The 24,426-nt window shown below is 47.0% G+C and overlaps 1 protein-coding gene across 1 annotated transcript in view; it reads right to left on the bottom strand.

Annotated features, from left to right (window-relative positions):
• Nucleotides 1-993: 993 nt before the first annotated feature.
• The window catches only part of LOC135568871 (huntingtin-like), a 25,005-nt gene continuing 1,572 nt past the window's right edge, over nt 994-24,426 (bottom strand). Inside the window, exons 3-8 of the mRNA XM_065015651.1 lie at nt 21,134-21,248; nt 6,608-6,821; nt 4,974-5,082; nt 2,241-2,403; nt 1,361-1,521; nt 994-1,238 (exon numbers count right to left, since the gene is read on the bottom strand). Coding sequence (XP_064871723.1) covers nt 1,025-1,238; nt 1,361-1,521; nt 2,241-2,403; nt 4,974-5,082; nt 6,608-6,821; nt 21,134-21,248 — 976 coding nt within the window. The 3' untranslated portion in view covers nt 994-1,024. The remainder of the gene's footprint in view (nt 1,239-1,360; nt 1,522-2,240; nt 2,404-4,973; nt 5,083-6,607; nt 6,822-21,133; nt 21,249-24,426) is intronic.

Raw genomic sequence — 24,426 nt, 5'->3', positions numbered from 1 at the left:
TCACAGGAAAATATACAATTCCAAGGTTTTTCCCTCTTTTTTTGGGGGGGGAGGATTTGAATATTATTTTTCTTAGTTCGTCATCAAGGTGCTGGAAGTCCCTCATGGTGGGTGTGTTGTTGTCCGTCTTAATGAATGGTCCGGGGGGAAACGAGGATGCAGGCGGAACCAAAATAATCTTAAATGAGCCAATTATTTCTTTCTTTCAATTATTTCTCTAGAAGGGAGTCAAGTACGAGCCTGTCGCTAGCTAGCAGTGTCCTAACACTGTTCCTCTGTCAGCTCTCTCCTGTATGTCTGGTACAGTAAGACACTCATCTCTCATGTCGCTTTCCTTTTGGCTCTTCAACGATGTCAGATCAGCAGCTGAGAGGGAAAGGAGATGAGGTCATCTGATTTGGACAAAGAAAGACTAGTTGTGTGTCCGTCCGTTTAATTGTTTGGTCTCTCTCCCTCTGTCACCGTCTCTCCTTCTCCCTCTCTCTCTCTGTGATGTCTGGTGATAGGAGCTACATGTCTCTCTCTCTCCCCCTCTGTCTCCCTCTGCACCCCCTCTCTCCCTCTGTCTCTCTCTGCCCCCCTCTCTGCCCCCGCCCCCTCGCTCTCTCTCTGCACCCCACTCTCTCTCCCTCTCTGCCCCCCCTCTCTCTCTCTGCCCCCGCCCCTCTCTCTGCCCCCCCACTCTCTCCCTCTCTGCCCCCCTCTCTCTCCCTCTCTGCCCCCCCTCTCTCCTCTCTGCCCCCCCTCACTCTCTCTTTCTCTCTGCCCCCCTCTCTCTCTCTTTCTCTCTGCCCCCCTCTCTCTCTCTCTGCCCCCGCCCCTCGCTCTCTCTCTCTGCACCCCACTATCTCTCCCTCTCCGCCCTCCCCCTCACTCTCTCTGATGTCTGGTGATAGGAGCTACATGTCTCTCTCTCCCTTTCTGCCCCCCTCTCTCTCTCTCTCCCCCCTCTCTCTGCCCCCCTCTCGCTCTGTCTCTCTCTCTCTGCCCCCCTCTCTCTCTCTGCCCCCCCTCTCCCTCTCTCTCAGAGTGATGTGTCTTGGTGGATACTCTGCAGACAGTCCAGTAGCTGCTGATAGGTGTTGCCAGGCGAGGCCACGGTCTGGAAGACAGACTGGAAGGCTCTGCGGTCCAACTCTTCATCCAGCTGGTGTCTGTAGAAGTCCAGGGCCACCAGACAGAACAGGCTGATGTCCACCACCTCACTCTTACCCATACGGCTGATGACATGGGGCAGGCTGAGGGGGGGGGTTAAGGAGAGATGGAGGACAACATGACTTCTACTTCTCTACCACACACACACACAGAGACACACAAAGACACAGACACCCCCACCTGTCCCCTTCTCTAGTAAGGATACAGGGCAGAGACCCACTGGGAGGTGGAGGCAGAGATGAAGAAGCAAGACAGACTCCACATGGCCATGGCAACTGGGGTTCTCTGGGTGAAGTTAGACAGAGACAGTAACACCCAGTCTGTCACCATACTGGACTGGCCTGTAGCATGGAGGGTCTGGAACACCTGAGACACAGAGAGGGGGAGGAGAGGGATGGAGGAGAGAGGGAGGAGAGGGATGGAGGAGAGAGGGAGGAGAGGATGGAGGAGGAGAGGGAGGAGAGGGGAGGGAGAGGGAGAGAGTTAGACAGAGACAGTAACACCCAGTCTGTCACCATACTGGACTGGCCTGTAGCATGGAGGGTCTGGAACACCTGAGGGAGGAGAGGGGGAGGAGGAGGAGAGGAGAGGAGAGGGAGGGGGAGAGAGTTAGACAGAGACAGTAACACCCAGTCTGTCACCATACTGGACTGGCCTGTAGCATGGAGAGTCTGGAACACCTGAGGGAGGAGAGGGAGGGAGAGAGAGAGGGAGAGGAGAGGGAGGGAGGGAGGGGGGGAGAAAGGAGGGAGGGAGGGGGAGGAGAAGGAGAGGGGGAAGGGGGAGGGAGGGAGAGAGGGAGGGAGGAGAGGGGAGGGAGGGAGGGAGAAAGAAGAGAGGGAGGAGAGAGGGAGAGAAGAGGGGAAGGGGAGAGGGAGGAAGGGGAGAGGGAGGAGAGGGGGAGGGAGAAAGGAGAGAGGGGAAGGGGAGAGGGAGGAGAGTGGGAGGGAGAGAGAGTTCGACAAAGACAGCAGAACCCATGGGGGAGAGAGAGAGGGAAGGAGAGAGAGATGGGGGGGTAGCGAAAGAGAGAGTGAGTTGTCTGTCACATACCCACCTTTACTGTCCACCATTCTCACACTGACCTTGTAGACGACAGTAGCCATGAACTGTGGGTAAGGCTGCTGATTGGACAGGAACTCTCCGATGACCTTGTTCATGACGTCCTGCGGAGGGAAGAAGTCGTCCAGGAACTGTGGAAGAATCCTGGCCACCACCCGTGCCTCGCTGGGTAAACCCTTACGGACCCTGGCACAACAAATGTAGGAAATATCGGAGGTAACGGACATGGAGAACCAGACATCAGGAAACAACTGTGAGACTGGGACCATTGTTAGAAAATAGACAACCCCCCAAAAAGACTGGCTACATTGTTACACAACCCCCCAAAAAGACTGGCTACATTGTTACACAACCCCCCAAAAAGACTGGCTACATTGTTACACAACCCCCCAAAAAGACTGGCTACATTGTTACACAACCCCCCAAAAAGACTGGCTACATTGTTTGAAAATAGACAACAACCCCAAAAAGACTGGGTCCATTGTTTGAAAATAGACAACCCCCCAAAAAGACTGGGTCCATTGTTTGAAAATAGACAACCCCCCAAAAAGACTGGGTCCATTGTTTGAAAATAGACAACCCCCCAAAAAGACTGGGTCCATTGTTTGAAAATAGACAACCCCCCAAAAAGACTGGCTACATTGTTAGACAATAGACCCCAAAAAGACTGGGTACATTGTTAGACAATAGACAATATATAACAGTCTGTTGCTATGGTTAATATGAGAAACCATCAAACCAGATATATAACAGTCTGTTACTATGGTAAACCACCAAACCAGATATATAACAGTCTGTTGCTATGGTTAATATGAGAAACCATCAAACCAGATATATAACAGTCTGTTACTATGGTAAACCACCAAACCAGATATATAACAGTCTGTTGCTATGGTTAATATGAGAAACCATCACACCAGATATATAACAGTCTGTTACTATGGTAAACCACCAAACCAGATATATAACAGTCTGTTGCTATGGTTAATATGAGAAACCATCAAACCAGATATATAACAGTCTGTTGCTATGGTAAACCATCAAACCAGATATATAACAGTCTGTTGCTATGGTTAATATGAGAAACCATCAAACCAGATATATAACAGTCTGTTACTATGGTTAATATGAGAAACCATCAAACCAGATATATAACAGTCTGTTGCTATGGTAAACAATCAAACCAGATATATAACAGTCTGTTACTATGGTTAATATGAGAAACCATCACACCAGATATATAACAGTCTGTTACTATGGTAAACCACCAAACCAGATATATAACAGTCTGTTGCTATGGTTAATATGAGAAACCATCACACCAGATATATAGCAGTCTGTTACTATGGTAAACCACCAAACCAGATATATAACAGTCTGTTGCTATGGTTAATATGAGAAACCATCAAACCAGATATATAACAGTCTGTTACTATGGTAAACCACCAAACCAGATATATAACAGTCTGTTGCTATGGTTAATATGAGAAACCATCAAACCAGATATATAACAGTCTGTTGCTATGGTTAATATGAGAAACCATCAAACCAGATATATAACAGTCTGTTGCTATGGTTAATATGAGAAACCATCACACCAGATATATAACAGTCTGTTGCTATGGTTAATATGGTAAACCATCACACCAGATATATAACAGTCTGTTACTATGGTAAACCATCAAACCAGATATATAACAGTCTGTTGCTATGGTTAATATGAGAAACCATCACACCAGATATATAACAGTCTGTTACTATGGTAAACCATCAAACCAGCTATATAACAGTCTGTTGCTATGGTTAATATGAGAAACCATCACACCAGATATATAACAGTCTGTTGCTATGGTTAATATGGTAAACCATCACACCAGATATATAACAGTCTGTTACTATGGTAAACCATCAAACCAGCTATATAACAGTCTGTTGCTATGGTTAATATGAGAAACCATCAAACCAGATATATAACAGTCTGTTACAATGGTTAATATGAGAAACCTGTTTCCATTACATTAATTTATCAGATAACAGTAACGTTATGTGAGTTGTGTGTCTGATAGAGTTGTGTGTCTGATAGAGTTGTGTGTGTTGTGTGTCTGACAGAGTTGTGTGTCTGATAGAGTTGTGTGTGTTGTGTGTCTGACAGAGTTGTGTGTCTGATAGAGTTGTGTGTCTGATAGGGTTGTGTGTCTGATAGGGTGGTGTGTCTGACAGGGTGGTGTGTCTGACAGGGTGGTGTGTCTGATAGAGTTGTGTGTCTGACAGGGTGGTGTGTCTGACAGGGTGGTGTGTCTGATAGAGTTGTGTGTCTGACAGGGTGGTGTGTCTGACAGGGTGGTGTGTCTGACAGGGTGGTGTGTCTGACAGGGTGGTGTGTCTGACAGGGTGGTGTGTCTGACAGGGTGGTGTGTCTGACAGGGTGGTGTGTCTGACAGGGTGGTGTGTCTGACAGGGTGGTGTGTCTGACAGGGTGGTGTGTCTGACAGGGTGGTGTGTCTGACAGGGTGGTGTGTCTGACAGGGTGGTGTGTCTGACAGAGTTGTGTGTCTGACAGAGTTGTGTGTCTGACAGAGTTGTGTGTCTGATAGGGTTGTGTGTAGACTGTGTTGTGTGTAGACTGTGTTGTGTGTAGACTGTGTTGTGTGTAGACTGTGTTGTGTGTAGACTGTGTTGTGTGTAGACTGTGTTGTGTGTAGACTGTGTTGTGTGTAGACTGTGTTGTGTGTAGACTGTTGTCGTCACAACCCTACCTGTCGAAGAGCACAGAGACCCTCTCCATGGCAACGATGACAGACTCGCTGTCGGGGGCCTGAGGGTCGACAGCGCCGGCCGGGCGACCAGGGCTGGCCTTCTCCTTGCCTGAGGAGAAAGCAACAGGACCCGAGGTCACCTCTGACCCCTGACCTCTAACCTCTGACCCCATCACCTCTGACCCCAACGCTGACTCTGCTGTCGACGCTGAGGTACGCACCGCTGGGAGGATGAGAGGGTGATTCGTCGTGATTATTAAATGATTAAACGATTGTTTGATGGAAAAGTTATTTTTATTCATAGACAAAGCTGGTTTTGGGGGGGTAGCCTGGGTACCAGTCTGTCTGGCTAACATTCCACACCTTGTACTCTGTCATTGCAAATGTGGAATGTTAGCTAAACAGACTGGTACACCCAGGCTAGTTTGTGAGGGAGGAGTTTGTACGATTGGGGTTAGTTAATTGGTCATAGGAGGGAATCTTGTTTTCCTGTCCTGGGAAGAAAGGGGATTCTTAGAATTGTTAGCATTAGCTAGTTACTTTATTGTGTTAGCTATATTAGCTATAGCCTCTAAATTGTTATGTTAGCGATAGCCTCTACATTGTTATGTTAGCGATAGCCTCTACATTGTTATGTTAGCGATAGTGGGGCGGCAGGGTAGCCTAGTGGTTAGAGCGTTGGACTAGTAACCGGAAGGTTGCAAGTTCAAGCTGACAAGGTACAAATCTGTCGTTCTGCCCCTGAACAAGGCAGTTAACCCACTGTTCCTAGGCCTTCATTGAAAATAAGAATTTGTTCTTAACTGACTTGCCTAGGTAAATAAAGGTAAAAAAAAAAAAAAAAAAAAATAGCCTCTACATTGTTATGTTAGCGATAGCAATAGCCTCTACATTGTTATAATGGCTAATAGTTTGTTGTCTTGGAACGACATATATGCAGGGCTAGGCTAGTTAGCATTAGTTAGATGATACTAGGTAGATGTTACCTGTGTACATGCAGGGCTAAGCTAGCTAGCGTTAGTTAGATGATACTAGGTAGATGTTACCTGTGTACATGCAGGGCTAAGCTAGCTAGCGTTAGTTAGATGATACTAGGTATAGAGAGATGTTACCTGTGTACATGCAGGGCTAAGCTAGCTAGCGTTAGTTAGATGATACTAGGTAGATGTTACCTGTGTACATGCAGGGCTAAGCTAGCTAGCGTTAGTTAGATGATACTAGGTATAGGTAGATGTTACCTGTGTACATGCAGGGCTAAGCTAGCTAGCGTTAGTTAGATGATACTAGGTATAGGTAGATGTTACCCGTGTACATGCAGGGCTAAGCTAGCTAGCGTGAGTTAGATGATACTAGGTATAGTTAGATGTTACCTGTGTACATGCAGGGCTAAGCTAGCTAGCGTTAGTTAGATGACACTAGGTATAGGTAGATGTTACCTGTGTACATGCAGGGCTAAGCTAGCTAGCGTTAGTTAGATGATACTAGGTATAGGTAGATGTTACCTGTGTACATGCAGGGCTAAGCTAGCTAGCGTTAGTTAGATGATACTAGGTATAGGTAGATGTTACCTGTGTACATGCAGGGCTAAGCTAGCTAGCGTTAGTTAGATGATACTAGGTATAGGTAGATGTTACCTGTGTACATGCAGGTGAGCATGAGTCCCAGTGCAGACATGGCTCTGTGAGGGCTTGGCATGTTAACCCTGTCGACACTCAGTTTAACCAGTGCCTCTCCGTCCATACGAGACAGCTGCTCCGACAGCAGGAGGCGCTCCAACCCACGCAACACACAGTGGTAGATCACTGAGGGGGTGGAGTCTTCACTGGCTGATACCATCACACCGCACATCTAGAGAGGTGGAGGGGGGCGGAGCCAGAGAGAGGTGGAGGGGGGCGGAACCAGAGAGAGGTGGAGGGGGGCGGAGCCAGGTGGAGGGGGCAGAGCCAGAGAGAGATGGAGGGGTGGAGGGGGCAGGGGAAGAGCCAGAGAGAGATGGAGGGTGGAGGGGGGCAGGGGAAGAGAGATATGGAGGGGGCAGGGGAAGAGAGAGATGGAGGGGGTGGAGGGGGGCAGGGGAAGAGAGATGGAGGGGGTGGAGGGGGCAGGGAAGAGAGAGATGGAGGGGGTGGAGGGGGCAGGGAAGAGAGAGAGATGGAGGTGGAGGGGGCAGGGGGAGAGAGAGAGGATGGGGGAGAGGGTGGAGGGGGGCAGGGGAGAGAGAGGTGGAGGGGGGCAGGGGAGAGAGGGGTGGAGGGGGGGAGGGAGAGAGAGGTGGAGGGGGGCGGGAGGGAGAGAGAGGTGGAGGGGGAGGAGAGAGAGGTGGGGGGTGGAGGGGGAGAGGGGAGAGAGAGAGGGAGGGAGGTGGAGGGGGGAGAGAGAGAGGTGGAGGGGGCAGAGACAGAGGGGTGGAGGCAGAGACAGAGAGAGGTGGAGGGGGGCAGAGACAGAGAGAGGTGGAGGGGGGCAGAGACAGAGAGAGGTGGAGGGGGGAGGGGGAGAGGTGGAGGGGCGGAGGGAGAGAGAGGTGGAGGGGGCAGAGGGAGAGAGGGTGGAGGGGGCAGGGGGAGAGAGAGGTGGAGGGGGCAGGGGAGAGAGAGAGGTGGAGGGGGGGGCAGGGGGAGAGAGAGGTGGAGGGGGGCAGGGGGAGAGAGAGGTGGAGGGGGGGCAGAGGGAGAGAGAGGTGGAGTGGAGGGGGCAGAGGGAGAGAGAGGTGGAGGTGGAGGGGCAGAGGGAGAGAGAGGTGGAGGGGGCAGGGGAGAGAGAGTGGAGGGGGGCAGGGGAGAGAGGTGGAGGGGGGCAGGGGGAGAGAGAGGTGGAGGGGGGGGGAGAGAGGTGGAGGGGGGCAGGGGGAGAGAGGTGGAGGAGGGGCAGGGGAGAGAGAGGTGGAGGGGGCAGAGGGAGAGAGGTGGAGGAGGGGCAGGGGGAGAGAGAGGTGGATTAGTACTACAGTACTAACCTGTATAACCCCAGCAGTACTAACCTGTATAACCTCAGCAGTACTACAGTACTAACCTGTATAACCCCAGCAGTACTAACCTGTATAACCCCAGCAGTACTAACCTGTATAACCCCAGCAGTACTAACCTGTATAACCCCAGCAGTACTAACCTGTATAACCCCAGCAGTACTAACCTGTATAACCCCAGCAGTACTACAGTACTAACCTGTATAACCCCAGCAGTACTACAGTACTAACCTGTATAACCCCAGCAGTACTAACCTGTATAACCCCAGCAGTACTACAGTACTAACCTGTATAACCCCAGCAGTACTACAGTACTAACCTGTATAACCCCAGCAGTACTACAGTACTAACCTGTATAACCCCAGCAGTACTAACCTGTATAACCCCAGCAGTACTACAGTACTAACCTGTATAACCCCAGCAGTACTACAGTACTAACCTGTATAACCCCAGCAGTACTAACCTGTATAACCCCAGCAGTACTAACCTGTATAACCCCAGCAGTACTAAGTATAACCTGTATAACCCCAGCAGTACTAACCTGTATAACCCCAGCAGTACTACAGTACTAACCTGTATAACCCCAGCAGTACTAACCTGTATAACCCCAGCAGTACTAACCTGTATAACCCCAGCAGTACTAACCTGTATAACCCCAGCAGTACTAACCTGTATAACCCCAGCAGTACTACAGTACTAACCTGTATAACCCCAGCAGTACTAACTAACTGTATAACCCCAGCAGTACTAACCTGTATAACCCCAGCAGTACTAACCTGTATAACCCCAGTAGTACTAACCTGTATAACCCCAGCAGTACTAACCTGTATAACCCCAGTACTAGTACTAACCTGTATAACCCCAGCAGTACTACAGTACTAACCTGTATAACCCCAGCAGTACTACAGTACTAACCTGTATAACCCCAGCAGTACTAACCTGTATAACCCCAGCAGTACTAGTACTAACCTGTATAACCCCAGCAGTACTAACCTGTATAACCCCAGCAGTACTAACCTGTATAACCCCAGCAGTACTAACCTGTATAACCCCAGCAGTACTACAGTACTAACCTGTATAACCCCAGCAGTACTAACCTGTATAACCCCAGCAGTACTAAGTACTAACCTGTATAACCCCAGCAGTACTAACCTGTATAACCCCAGCAGTACTAACCTGTATAACCCCAGCAGTACTAACCTGTATAACCCCAGCAGTACTAACCTGTATAACCCCAGCAGTACTAACCTGTATAACCCCAGCAGTACTAACCTGTAGTACTAACCTGTATAACCCCAGCAGTACTACAGTACTAACCTGTATAACCCCAGCAGTACTAACCTGTATAACCCCAGCAGCCCAGTACTAACCTGTATAACCCCAGCAGTACTACAGTACTAACCTGTATAACCCCAGCAGTACTAACCTGTATAACCCCAGCAGTACTAACCTGTATAACCCCAGCAGTACTAACCTGTATAACCCCAGCAGTACTAACCTGTATAACCCCAGCAGTACTAACCTGTATAACCCCAGCAGTACTACAGTACTAACCTGTATAACCCCAGCAGTACTAACCTGTATAACCCCAGCAGTACTAACCTGTATAACCCCAGCAGTACTAACCTGTATAACCCCAGCAGTACTAACCTGTATAACCCCAGCAGTACTAACCTGTATAACCCCAGCAGTACTACAGTACTAACCTGTATAACCCCAGCAGTACTACAGTACTAACCTGTATAACCCCAGCAGTACTACAGTACTAACCTGTATAACCCCAGCAGTACTAACCTGTATAACTACAGTACTAACCTGTATAACCCCAGCAGTACTAACTAACCTGTATAACCCCAGCAGTACTAACCTGTATAACCCCAGCAGTACTAACCTGTATAACCCCAGCAGTACTACAGTACTAACCTACAGTACTAACCTGTATAACCCCAGCAGTACTAAGTACTAACCTGTATAACCCCAGCAGTACTAACCTGTATAACCCCAGCAGTACTAACCTGTATAACCCCAGCAGTACTAGCAGTACTAACCTGTATAACCCCAGCAGTACTACAGTACTAACCTGTATAACCCCAGCAGTACTAACCTGTATAACCCCAGTACTAACAGTACTAGCAGTACTAACCTGTATAACCCCAGCAGTACTAACCTGTATAACCCCAGCAGTACTAACCTGTATAACCCCAGCAGTACTACAGTACTAGCCTAACCTGTATAACCCCAGCAGTACTAACCTGTATAACCCCAGCAGTACTAACCTGTATAACCCCAGCAGTACTAACAGTACTAACCTGTATAACCCCAGCAGTACTAACCTGTATAACCCCAGCAGTACTACAGTACTAACCTGTATAACCCCAGCAGTACTAACCTGTATAACCCCAGCAGTACTAACCTGTATAACCCCAGCAGTACTACAGTACTAACCTGTATAACCCCAGCAGTACTAACCTGTATAACCCCAGCAGTACTAACCTGTATAACTGCAGTACTACACCCTGTATAACCCCAGCAGTACTAACCTGTATAACCCCAGCAGTACTAACCTGTATAACCCCAGCAGTACTACAGTACTAACCTGTATAACCCCAGCAGTACTAACCTGTATAACCCCAGCAGTACTACAGTACTAACCTGTATAACCCCAGCAGTACTACAGTACTAACCTGTATAACCCCAGCAGTACTACAGTAACCTGTATAACCCCAGCAGTACTACAGTACTAACCTGTATAACCCCAGCAGTACTAACTAACCTGTATAACCCCAGCAGTACTAACCTGTATAACCCCAGTACTACAGTACTAACCTGTATAACCCCAGCAGTACTAACCCTGTATAACCCCAGCAGTACTAACCTGTATAACCCCAGTACTAGTACTAACCTGTATAACCCCAGCAGTACTACAGTACTAACCTGTATAACCCCAGCAGTACTAACCTGTACTAACCTGTATAACCCCAGCAGTACTAAGTACTAACCTGTATAACCCCAGCAGTACTACAGTAACCTGTATAACCCCAGCAGTACTAACCTGTATAACCCCAGCAGTACTAACCTGTATAACCCCAGCAGTACTAACCTGTATAACCCCAGCAGTACTAAACCTGTATAACCCCAGCAGTACTACAGTACTAACCTGTATAACCCCAGCAGTACTAACCTGTATAACCCCAGCAGTACTAACCTGTACAGTACTAACCTGTATAACCCCAGCAGTACTACAGTACTAACCTGTATAACCCCAGCAGTACTACAGTACTAACCTGTATAACCCCAGCAGTACTACAGTACTAACCTGTATAACCCAGCAGTACTAGCAGTACTAACCTGTATAACCCCAGCAGTACTAACCTGTATAACCCCAGCAGTACTAACCTGTATAACCCCAGCAGTACTACAGTACTAACCTGTATAACCCCAGCAGTACTAACCTGTATAACCCCAGCAGTACTACAGTACTAACCTGTATAACCCCAGCAGTACTACAGTACTAACCTGTATAACCCCAGCAGTACTACAGTACATAACCCCAGCAGTACTAACCCTGTATAACCCCAGCAGTACTACAGTACTAACCTGTATAACCCCAGCAGTACTAACCTGTATAACCCCAGCAGTACTAACCTGTATAACCCCAGCAGTACTACAGTACTAACCTGTATAACCCCAGCAGTACTACAGTACTAACCTGTATAACCCCAGCAGTACTAACCTGTATAACCCCAGCAGTACTAACCTGTATAACCCCAGCAGTACTACAGTACTAACCTGTATAACCCCAGCAGTACTAACCTGTATAACCCCAGCAGTACTAACTAACTGTATAACCCCAGCAGTACTACAGTACTAACCTGTATAACCCCAGCAGTACTAACCTGTATAACCCCAGCAGTACTAACCTGTATAACCCCAGCAGTACTACAGTACTAACCTGTATAACCCCAGCAGTACTAACCTGTATAACCCCAGCAGTACTAACCTGTATAACCCCAGCAGTACTACAGTACTAACCTGTATAACCCCAGCAGTACTAACCTGTATAACCCCAGCAGTACTAACCTGTATAACCCCAGCAGTACTAACCTGTATAACCCCAGCAGTACTAACCTGTATAACCCCAGCAGTACTACAGTACTAACCTGTATAACCCCAGCAGTACTACAGTACTAACCTGTATAACCCCAGCAGTACTAACCTGTATAACCCCAGCAGTACTACAGTACTAACCTGTATAACCCCAGCAGTACTAACCTGTATAACCCCAGCAGTACTAACCTGTATAACCCCAGCAGTACTACACCTGTATAACCCCAGCAGTACTAACCCTGTATAACCCCAGCAGTACTACAGTACTAACCTGTATAACCCCAGCAGTACTAACCTGTATAACCCCAGCAGTACTAAACTGTATAACCCCAGCAGTACTAACCTGTATAACCCCAGCAGTACTGCAGTACCTGTATAACCCCAGCAGTACTAACCTGTATAACCTGTATAACTAGCAGTACTAACCTGTATAACCCCAGCAGTACTAACCTGTATAACCCCAGCAGTACTAACCTGTATAACCCCAGCAGTACTAACCTGTATAACCCCAGCAGTACTACAGTACTAACCTGTATAACCCCAGCAGTACTAACCTGTATAACCCCAGCAGTACTACAGTACTAACCTGTATAACCCCAGCAGTACTAACCTGTATAACCCCAGCAGTACTAACCTGTATAACCCCAGCAGTACTAACCTGTATAACCCCAGCAGTACTAACCTGTATAACCCCAGCAGTACTACAGTACTAACCTGTATAACCCCAGCAGTACTAACCTGTATAACCCCAGCAGTACTACAGTACTAACCTGTATAACCCCAGCAGTACTAACCTGTATAACCCCAGCAGTACTAACCTGTATAACCCCAGCAGTACTACAGTACTAACCTGTATAACCCCAGCAGTACTAACCTGTATAACCCCAGCAGTACTAACCTGTATAACCCCAGCAGTACTAACTAACCTGTATAACCCCAGCAGTACTAACCTGTATAACCCCAGTACTAACCTGTATAACCCCAGCAGTACTAACAGTACTAACCTGTATAACCCCAGCAGTACTAACCTGTATAACCCCAGCAGTACTAACCTGTATAACCCCAGCAGTACTAACCTGTATAACCCCAGCAGTACTACAGTACTAACCTGTATAACCCCAGCAGTACTACAGTACTAACCTGTATAACCCCAGCAGTACTAACCTGTATAACCCCAGCAGTACTAACCTGTATAACCCCAGCAGTACTAACCTGTATAACCCCAGCAGTACTAACCTGTATAACCCCAGCAGTACTAACCTGTATAACCCCAGTACTAACCTGTATAACCCCAGCAGTACTACAGTACTAACCTGTATAACCCCAGCAGTACTAACCTGTATAACCCCAGCAGTACTACAGTACTAACCTGTATAACCCCAGCAGTACTACAGTACTAACCTGTATAACCCCAGCAGTACTAACCTGTATAACCCCAGCAGTACTACAGTACTAACCTGTATAACCCCAGCAGTACTACAGTACTAACCTGTATAACCCCAGCAGTACTAACCTGTATAACCCCAGCAGTACTACAGTACTAACCTGTATAACCCCAGCAGTACTAACCTGTATAACCCCAGCAGTACTAACCTGTATAACCCCAGCAGTACTACAGTACTAACCTGTATAACCCCAGCAGTACTAACCTGTATAACCCCAGTACTAACCTGTATAACCCCAGCAGTACTAACCTGTATAACCCCAGCAGTACTACAGTACTAACCTGTATAACCCCAGCAGTACTATAACCCCAGTACTAACCTGTATAACCCCAGCAGTACTAACTAACCTGTATAACCCCAGCAGTACTAACCTGTATAACCCCAGCAGTACTAACCTGTATAACCCCAGCAGTACTAACCTGTATAACCCCAGCAGTACTAACCTGTATAACCCCAGCAGTACTAACCTGTATAACCCCAGCAGTACTAACCTGTATAACCCCAGCAGTACTAACCTGTATAACCCCAGCAGTACTACAGTACTAACCTGTATAACCCCAGCAGTACTACAGTACTAACCTGTATAACCCCAGCAGTACTACAGTACTAACCTGTATAACCCCAGCAGTACTAACCTGTATAACCCCAGCAGTACTAACCTGTATAACCCCAGCAGTACTAACCTGTATAACCCCAGCAGTACTACAGTACTAACCTGTATAACCCCAGCAGTACTAACCTGTATAACCCCAGCAGTACTAACCTGTATAACCCCAGCAGTACTAACCTGTATAACCCCAGCAGTACTACAGTACTAACCTGTATAACCCCAGCAGTACTAACCTGTATAACCCCAGCAGTACTACAGTACTAACCTGTATAACCCCAGCAGTACTACAGTACTAACCTGTATAACCCCAGCAGTACTAACCTGTATAACCCCAGCAGTACTACAGTACTAACCTGTATAACCCCAGCAGTACTAACCTGTATAACCCCAGCAGTACTAACCTGTATAACCCCAGCAGTACTAACCTGTATAACCCCAGCAGTACTAACCTGTATAACCCCAGCAGTACTAACAGTACTAACCTGTATAACCCCAGCAGTACTACAGTACTAACCTGTATAACCCCAGCAGTACTACAGTACTAACCTGTATAACCCAGCATAACCCCAGCAGTACTAACCTGTATAACCCCAGCAGTACTACAGTACTAAACTGTATAACCCCAGCAGTACTAACCTGTATAACCCCAGCAGTACTGCAGTACTAACCTGTATAACCCCAGCAGTACTACAGTACTAACCTGTATAACCCCAGCAGTACTAACCTGTATAACCCCAGCAGTACTAACCTGTATAACCCCAGCAGTACTAACCTGTATAACCCCAGCAGTACTAACCTGTATAACCCCAGCAGTACTACAGTACTAACCTGTATAACCCCAGCAGTACTAACCTGTATAACCCCAGCAGTACTACAGTACTAACCTGTATAACCCCAGCAGTACTAACCTGTATAACCCCAGCAGTACTAACCTGTATAACCCCAGCAGTACTAACCTGTATAACCCCAGCAGTACTAACCTGTATAACCCCAGCAGTACTAACCTGTATAACCCCAGCAGTACTAAGTACTAACCTGTATAACCCCAGCAGTACTAACCTGTATAACCCCAGCAGTACTAAGTACTAACTGTATAACCCCAGCAGTACTAACCCTGTATAACCCCAGCAGTACTACAGTACTAACCTGTATAACCCCAGCAGTACTAACAGTACTAACCCATAACCCCAGCAGTACTAACCTGTATAACCCCAGCAGTACTAACCTGTATAACCCCAGCAGTACTAACCTGTATAACCCCAGCAGTACTAACCTGTATAACCTGTATAACCCCAGCAGTACTACAGTACTAACCTGTATAACCCCAGCAGCAGTACTAACCTGTATAACCCCAGCAGTACTAACCTGTATAACCCCAGCAGTACTAACCTGTATAACCCCAGCAGTACTAACCTGTATAACCCCAGCAGTACTACAGTACTAACCTGTATAACCCCAGCAGTACTACAGTACTAACCTGTATAACCCCAGCAGTACTAACCTGTATAACCCCAGCAGTACTAACCTGTATAACCCCAGCAGTACTAACCTGTATAACCCCAGCAGTACTACAGTACTAACCTGTATAACCCCAGCAGTACTAACCCTGTATAACCCCAGCAGTACTAACCTGTATAACCCCAGCAGTACTAACCTGTATAACCCCAGCAGTACTAACCTGTATAACCCCAGCAGCAGTACTAACCTGTATAACCCCAGCAGTACTAACCTGTATAACCCCAGCAGTACTAACCTGTATAACCCCAGCAGTACTAACCTGTATAACCTAGTATAACCCCAGTACTAACCTGTATAACCCCAGCAGTACTAACCTGTATAACCCCAGCAGTACTAACCTGTATAACCCCAGCAGTACTACAGTACTAACCTGTATAACCCCAGCAGTACTAACCTGTATAACCCCAGCAGTACTAACCTGTATAACCCCAGCAGTACTACAGTACTAACCTGTATAACCCCAGCAGTACTAACCTGTATAACCCCAGCAGTACTAACCTGTATAACCCCAGCAGTACTAACCTGTATAACCCCAGCAGTACTAACCTGTATAACCCCAGCAGTACTAACCTGTATAACCCCAGCAGTACTACAGTACTAACCTGTATAACCCCAGCAGTACTAACCTGTATAACCCCAGCAGTACTAACTAACCTGTATAACCCCAGCAGTACTAACCTGTATAACCCCAGCAGTACTAACCTGTATAACCCCAGCAGTACTAACCTGTATAACCCCAGCAGTACTAAGTACTAACCTGTATAACCCCAGCAGTACTAACCTGTATAACCCCAGCAGTACTAACCTGTATAACCCCAGCAGTACTAACCTGTATAACCCCAGCAGTACTACAGTAAACCTGTATAACCCCAGCAGTACTAACCTGTATAACCCCAGCAGTACTAAACCTGTATAACCCCAGCAGTACTAACCTGTATAACCCCAGCAGTACTACAGTACTAACCTGTATAACCCCAGCAGTACTAAGTACTAACCTGTATAACCCCAGCAGTACTAACCTGTATAACCCCAGCAGTACTAACCTGTATAACCCCAGCAGTACTAACCCTGTATAACCAGCAGTACTAACCTGTATAACCCCAGCAGTACTAACCTGTATAACCCCAGCAGTACTAACCTGTATAACCCCAGCAGTACTAACCTGTATAACCCCATACTAACCTGTATAACCAGCAGTACTAACCTGTATAACCCCAGCAGTACTAACCTGTATAACCCCAGCAGTACTAACCTGTATAACCCCAGCAGTACTAACCTGTATAACCCCAGCAGTACTACAGTACTAACCTGTATAACCCCAGCAGTACTAACCTGTATAACCCCAGCAGTACTAACCTGTATAACCCCAGCAGTACTAACCTGTATAACCCCAGCAGTACTAACCTGTATAGCCCCAGCAGTACTACCTGTAGTACTAACCTGTATAACCCCAGCAGTACTAACCTGTATAACCTGTATAACCCCAGCAGTACTACAGTACTAACCTGTATAACCCCAGCAGTACTAACCTGTATAACCCCAGCAGTACTACAGTACTAACCTGTATAACCCCAGCAGTACTAACCTGTATAACCCCAGCAGTACTACAGTACTAACCTGTATAACCCCAGCAGTACTAACCTGTATAACCCCAGCAGTACTAACCTGTATAACCCCAGCAGTACTAACCTGTATAACCCCAGCAGTACTAACCTGTATAACCCCAGCAGTACTACAGTACTAACCTGTATAACTACTACCTGTATAACCCCCAGCAGTACTAACCTGTATAACCCCAGCAGTACTACAGTACTAACCTGTATAACCCCAGCAGTACTAACCTGTATAGTACTAACCTGTATAACCCCAGCAGTACTACAGTACTAACCTGTATAACCCCAGCAGTACTAACCTGTATAACCCCAGCAGTACTAACCTGTATAACCCCAGTACTAACCTGTATAACCCCAGCAGTACTAACCTGTATAACCCCAGCAGTACTACAGTACTAACCTGTATAACCCCAGCAGTACTAACCTGTATAACCCCAGCAGTACTAACCTGTATAACCCCAGCAGTACTAACCTGTATAACCCCAGCAGTACTAACCTGTATAACCCCAGCAGTACTAACCTGTATAACCCCAGCAGTACTAACCTGTATAACCCCAGCAGTACTACAGTACTAACCTGTATAACCCCAGCAGTACCCCAGCAACTAACTGTATAACCCCAGCAGTACTAACCTGTATAACCCCAGCAGTACTAACCTGTATAACCCCAGCAGTACTAACCTGTATAACCCCAGCAGTACTACTAACCTGTATAACCCCAGCAGTACTAACCTGTATAACCCCAGCAGTACTAACCTGTATAACCCCAGCAGTACTAACCTGTATAACCCCAGCAGTACTAACCTGTATAACCCCAGCAGTACTAACCTGTATAACCCCAGCAGTACTAACCTGTATAACCCCAGCAGTACTAACCCTGTATAACCCCAGCAGTACTAACCTGTATAACCCCAGCAGTACTAACCTGTATAACCCCAGCAGTACTAACCTGTATAACCCCAGCAGTACTAACCTGTATAACCCCAGCAGTACTAACCTGTATAACCCCAGCAGTACTAACCTGTATAACCCCAGCAGTACTAACCTGTATAACCCCAGCAGTACTAACCTGTATAACCCCAGCAGTACTAACCTGTATAACCCCAGCAGTACTAACCCTGTATAACCCCAGCAGTACTAACCTGTATAACCCCAGCTAACCTGTATAACTAACCTGTATAACCCCAGCAGTACTAACCTGTATAACCCCAGCAGTACTAACCTGTATAACCCCAGCAGTACTAACCTGTATAACCCCAGCAGTACTAACCTGTATAACCCCAGCAGTACTACAGTACTAACCTATAACCCCAGCAGTACTAACCTGTATAACCCCAGCAGTACTAACCTGTATAACCCCAGCAGTACTAACCTGTATAACCCCAGCAGTACTACAGTACTAACCTGTATAACCCCAGCAGTACTAACCTGTATAACCCCAGTACTAACCTGTATAACCCCAGCAGTACTAACCTGTATAACCCCAGCAGTACTAGTACTAACCTGTATAACCCCAGCAGTACTAACCTGTATAACCCCAGCAGTACTAACCTGTATAACCCCAGCAGTACTACAGTACTAACCTGTATAACCCCAGCAGTACTAACCTGTATAACCCCAGCAGTACTAACCTGTATAACCCCAGCAGTACTACAGTACTAACCTGTATAACCCCAGCAGTACTACAGTACTAACCTGTATAACCCCAGCAGTACTAACCTGTATAACCCCAGCAGTACTACAGTACTAACCTGTATAACCCCAGCAGTACTAACCTGTATAACCCCAGCAGTACTACAGTACTAACCTGTATAACCCCAGCAGTACTAACCTGTATAACCCCAGCAGTACTACAGTACTAACCTGTATAACCCCAGCAGTACTAACCTGTATAACCCCAGCAGTACTAACTAACCTGTATAACCCCAGCAGTACTAACCTGTATAACCCCAGCAGTACTAACCTGTATAACCCCAGCAGTACTACAGTACTAACCTGTATAACCCCAGCAGTACTAACCTGTATAACCCCAGCAGTACTACAGTACTAACCTGTATAACCCCAGCAGTACTAACCTGTATAACCCCAGCAGTACTACAGTACTAACCTGTATAACCCCAGCAGTACTAACTAACCTGTATAACCCCAGCAGTACTAACCTGTATAACCCCAGCAGTACTAACCTGTATAACCCCAGCAGTACTAACCTGTATAACCCCAGCAGTACTAACCTGTATAACCCCAGCAGTACTAACTAACCTGTATAACCCCAGCAGTACTAAGTACTAACCTGTATAACCCCAGCAGTACTAACCTGTATAACCCCAGCAGTACTAACCTGTATAACCCCAGCAGTACTAACCTGTATAACCCCAGCAGTACTAACCTGTATAACCCCAGCAGTACTAACCTGTATAACCCCAGCAGTACTAACCTGTATAACCCCAGCAGTACTAACCTGTATAACCCCAGTACAGTACTAACCTGTATAACCCCAGCAGTACTAAGTACTAACCTGTATAACCCCAGCAGTACTAACCTGTATAACCCCAGCAGTACTAACCTGTATAACCCCAGCAGTACTAACCTGTATAACCCCAGCAGTACTAACCTGTATAACCCCAGCAGTACTAACCTGTATAACCCCAGCAGTACTAACCTGTATAACCCCAGCAGTACTAACCTGTATAACCCCAGCAGTACTAACCTGTATAACCCCAGCAGTACTAACCTGTATAACCCCAGCAGTACTAACCTGTATAACCCCAGCAGTACTAAGTACCCTGTATAACCCCAGCAGTACTAACCTGTATAACCCCAGCAGTACTACAGTACTAACCTGTATAACCCCAGCAGTACTACAGTACTAACCTGTATAACCCCAGCAGTACTAACCTGTATAACCCCAGCAGTACTAACCTGTATAACCCCAGCAGTACTAACCTGTATAACCCCAGCAGTACTAACCTGTATAACCCCAGCAGTACTAACCTGTATAACCCCAGCAGTACTAACCTGTATAACCCCAGCAGTACTAACCTGTATAACCCCAGCAGTACTAACCTGTATAACCCCAGCAGTACTAACCTGTATAACCCCAGCAGTACTAACCTGTATAACCCCAGCAGTACTAAGTACCTGTATAACCCCAGCAGTACTACAGTACTAACCTGTATAACCCCAGCAGTACTAACCTGTATAACCCCAGCAGTACTACAGTACTAACCTGTATAACCCCAGCAGTACTACAGTACTAACCTGTATAACCCCAGCAGTACTAAGTACTAACCTGTATAACCCCAGCAGTACTAACCTGTATAACCCCAGCAGTACTAACCTGTATAACCCCAGCAGTACTAACCTGTATAACCCCAGCAGTACTAACCTGTATAACCCCAGCAGTACTACAGTACTAACCTGTATAACCCCAGCAGTACTAACCTGTATAACCCCAGCAGTACTAACCTGTATAACCCCAGCAGTACTAACCTGTATAACCCCAGCAGTACTAACCTGTATAACCCCAGCAGTACTACAGTACTAACCTGTATAACCCCAGCAGTACTAACTAACCTGTATAACCCCAGCAGTACTAGTACTAACCTGTATAACCCCAGCAGTACTAACCTGTATAACCTCAGCAGTACTAACTAACCTGTATAACCCCAGCAGTACTAACCTGTATAACACCAGCAGTACTAACCTGTATAACCCCAGCAGTACTAACCTGTATAACCCCAGCAGTACTAACCTGTATAACCCCAGCAGTACTAACCTGTATAACCCCAGCAGTACTAACCTGTATAACCCCAGCAGTACTAACCTGTATAACCCCAGCAGTACTAACCTGTATAACCCCAGCAGTACTAACCTGTATAACCCCAGCAGTACTACAGTACTAACCTGTATAACCCCAGCAGTAAACTCGGCTCCTACATCCAGAGGGTAGTTCTCCATCATGTAAAAGGCCACAGCACACATCACCAAGACATGCTGCTGGTTGTGCAGGTTCACACAGCTGAGAGAGAAAGAGATACAGAGAGAGAGACAGACACAGAGAGATACAGAGAGAGAGAGAGAGAGAAAGACAGACACAGAGAGAGACAGAGAGAGACAGAGAGAGATACAGAGAGACAGAGAGAGAGATACAGAGAGAGAGAGAGAGAGAGAGAGAGACAGAGAGAGAGACAGAAAGAGAGAGACAGACAGAGAGAGAGACAGAGAGAGGAGAGAGATGGAGAGAGACAGAGAAGAGAGAGAGACAGAGAGAGAGACAGAAAGAGACAGAGAGAGACAGAGAGAGAGACAGACAGAGAGAGAAAGACAGACACAGAGAGAGACAGAGAGAGACGAGAGAGAGAGAGAGAGAGAGAGAGAGAGAGACAGAGAGAAGAGAGAGAGAGATACGGAGAGAGAGATATAAACCATTGGGTTATTATAATATAAACCATTGGGGTTATTATAATATAAACCATTGGGGTTATTATAATATAAACCATTGGGGTTATTATAATATTAATACCAGGGAGGACAAGGCTCAGCATGGTTTAGTCTGGTATTAACACCAGGGGAGGACAAGGCTCAACATGGTTTAGTCTGGTATTAATACCAGGAGAGGACAAGGCTCAGCATGGTTTAGTCTGGTATTAACACCAGGGAGGACAAGGCTCAGCATGGTTTAGGCTCAGCATGGTTTAGTCTGGTATGGCTTTCTGGTATTAACACCAGGGGAGGACAAGGCTCAACATGGTTTAGTCTGGTATTAATACCAGGAGAGGACAAGGCTCAGCATGGTTTAGTCTGGTATTAACACCAGGGGAGGACAAGGCTCAGCATGGTTTAGTCTCAGGGAGGACATGCATGGTTTAGTCTGGTATTAATACCAGGCTCAGCATGGTTTAGTCTGGTATTAATACCAGGGGAGGACAAGGCTCAGCATGGTTTAGTCTGGTATTAACACCAGGGGAGGACAAGGCTCAGCATGGTTTAGTCTGGTATTAATACCAGGCTCAGGGTTTAGTCTGGTATTAATACCAGGAGGACAAGGCTCAGCATGGTTTAGTCTGGTATTAACACCAGGGGAGGACAAGGCTCAGCATGGTTTAGTCTGGTATTAATACCAGGGGAGGACAAGGCTCAGCATGGTTTAGTCTGGTATTAATACCAGGGGAGGACAAGGCTCAGCATGGTTTAGTCTGGTATTAATACCAGGGGAGGACAAGGCTCAGCATGGTTTAGTCTGGTATTAACACCAGGGGAGGACAAGGCTCAGTCTTGAAGGAGTTCCCACATATACTGAGCACTTGTTGGCTGCTTTTCCTTCACCGAGGTCCAACTCATCCAAACCATCTCAATTGGGGTGTGGGTGGGTGGGTGGGTCTGTCTGTCTGTCTGTCTGTGCTATGGCCCGTAGGTTACTCAGTATGTAGTCTGTGTGTGTGTGTGTGTGTGTGTTACTCACTGTGCTATGGCCCGTAGGTTACTCAGTATGTAGTCTGTGTGTGTGTGTGTGTGTGTGTTACTCACTGTGCTACGGCCCGTAGGTTACTCAGTATGTAGTCTGTGTGTGTGTGTGTGTGTTACTCACTGTGCTATGGCCCGTAGGTTACTCAGTATGTAGTGTGTGTGTGTGTGTGTGTTACTCACTGTGCTACGGCCCGTAGGTTACTCAGTATGTAGTGTGTGTGTGTGTGTGTGTGTGTGTTACTCACTGTGCTATGGCCCGTAGGTTACTCAGTATGTAGTGTGTGTGTGTGTGTGTTACTCACTGTGCTATGGCCCGTAGGTTACTCAGTATGTAGTCTGTGTGTGTGTGTGTGTGTGTGTGTGTGTGTGTGTGTGTGTTACTCACTGTGCTACGGCCCGTAGGTTACTCAGTATGTAGTCTGTGTGTGTGTGTGTGTTACTCACTGTGCTATGGCCCGTAGGTTACTCAGTATGTAGTCTGTGTGTGTGTGTGTGTGTGTGTGTGTGTGTGTTACTCACTGTGCTACGGCCCGTAGGTTACTCAGTATGTAGTCTGTGTGTGTGTGTGTGTGTGTGTGTGTGCGTGTGTGTGTGTTACTCACTGTGCTACGGCCCGTAGGTTACTCAGTATGTAGTGTGTGTGTGTGTGTGTGTGTGTTACTCACTGTGCTACGGCCCGTTTACTCAGTATGTAGTCTGTGTGTGTGTGTGTGTGTGTGTGTGTGTGTGTGTGTGTGTGTGTGTGTGTGTTACTCACTGTGCCCCCGTAGGTTACTCAGTATGTAGTCTGTGTGTGTGTGTGTGTGCTATGGCCCGTGGTTACTCACTGTGTGTGTGTGTGTGTGTGTGTGTGTGTGTGTGTGTGTGTGTGTTACTCACTGTGCTACGCCCGTAGGTTACTCAGTATGTAGTCTGTGTGTGTGTGTGTGTGTGTGTGTGTGTGTGTTACTCACTGTGCTACGGCCCGTAGGTTACTCAGTATGTAGTGTGTGTGTGTGTGTGTGTGTTACTCACTGTGCTACGGCCCGTAGGTTACTCAGTATGTAGTCTGTGTGTGTGTGTGTGTGTGTGTGTTACTCACTGTGCTATGGCCCATAGGTTACTCAGTATGTAGTGTGTGTGTGTGTGTGTGTGTTACTCACTGTGCTACGGCCCGTAGGTTACTCAGTATGTAGTGTGTGTGTGTGTGTGTGTTACTCACTGTGCTACGGCCCGTAGGTTACTCAGTATGTAGTGTGTGTGTGTGTGTGTGTTACTCACTGTGCTGTGCCCGTAGGTTACTCAGTATGTAGTGTGTGTGTGTGTGTGTGTTACTCACTGTGCTACGGCCCGTAGGTTACTCAGTATGTAGTGTGTGTGTGTGTGTGTGTTACTCACTGTGCTACGGCCCGTAGGTTACTCAGTATGTAGTGTGTGTGTGTGTGTTACTCACTGTGCTACGGCCCGTAGGTTACTCAGTATGTAGTGTGTGTGTGTGTGTGTGTTACTCACTGTGCTACGGCCCGTAGGTTACTCAGTATGTAGTCTGTGTGTGTGTGTGTTACTCACTGTGCTACGGCCCGTAGGTTACTCAGTATGTAGTCTGTGTGTGTGTGTGTGTGTGTGTGTGTGTGTGTGTGTGTGTTACTCACTGTGCTACGGCCCGTAGGTTACTCAGTATGTAGTGTGTGTGTGTGTGTGTGTGTGTGTGTGTGTGTGTGTGTGTTACTCACTGTGCTACGGCCCGTAGG

Source organism: Oncorhynchus nerka, unplaced genomic scaffold (assembly GCF_034236695.1).
Source record: "Oncorhynchus nerka isolate Pitt River unplaced genomic scaffold, Oner_Uvic_2.0 unplaced_scaffold_1368, whole genome shotgun sequence".
NCBI lineage: Eukaryota > Metazoa > Chordata > Actinopteri > Salmoniformes > Salmonidae > Oncorhynchus > Oncorhynchus nerka.
This window is presented reverse-complemented; position numbering and strand designations above follow the sequence as displayed.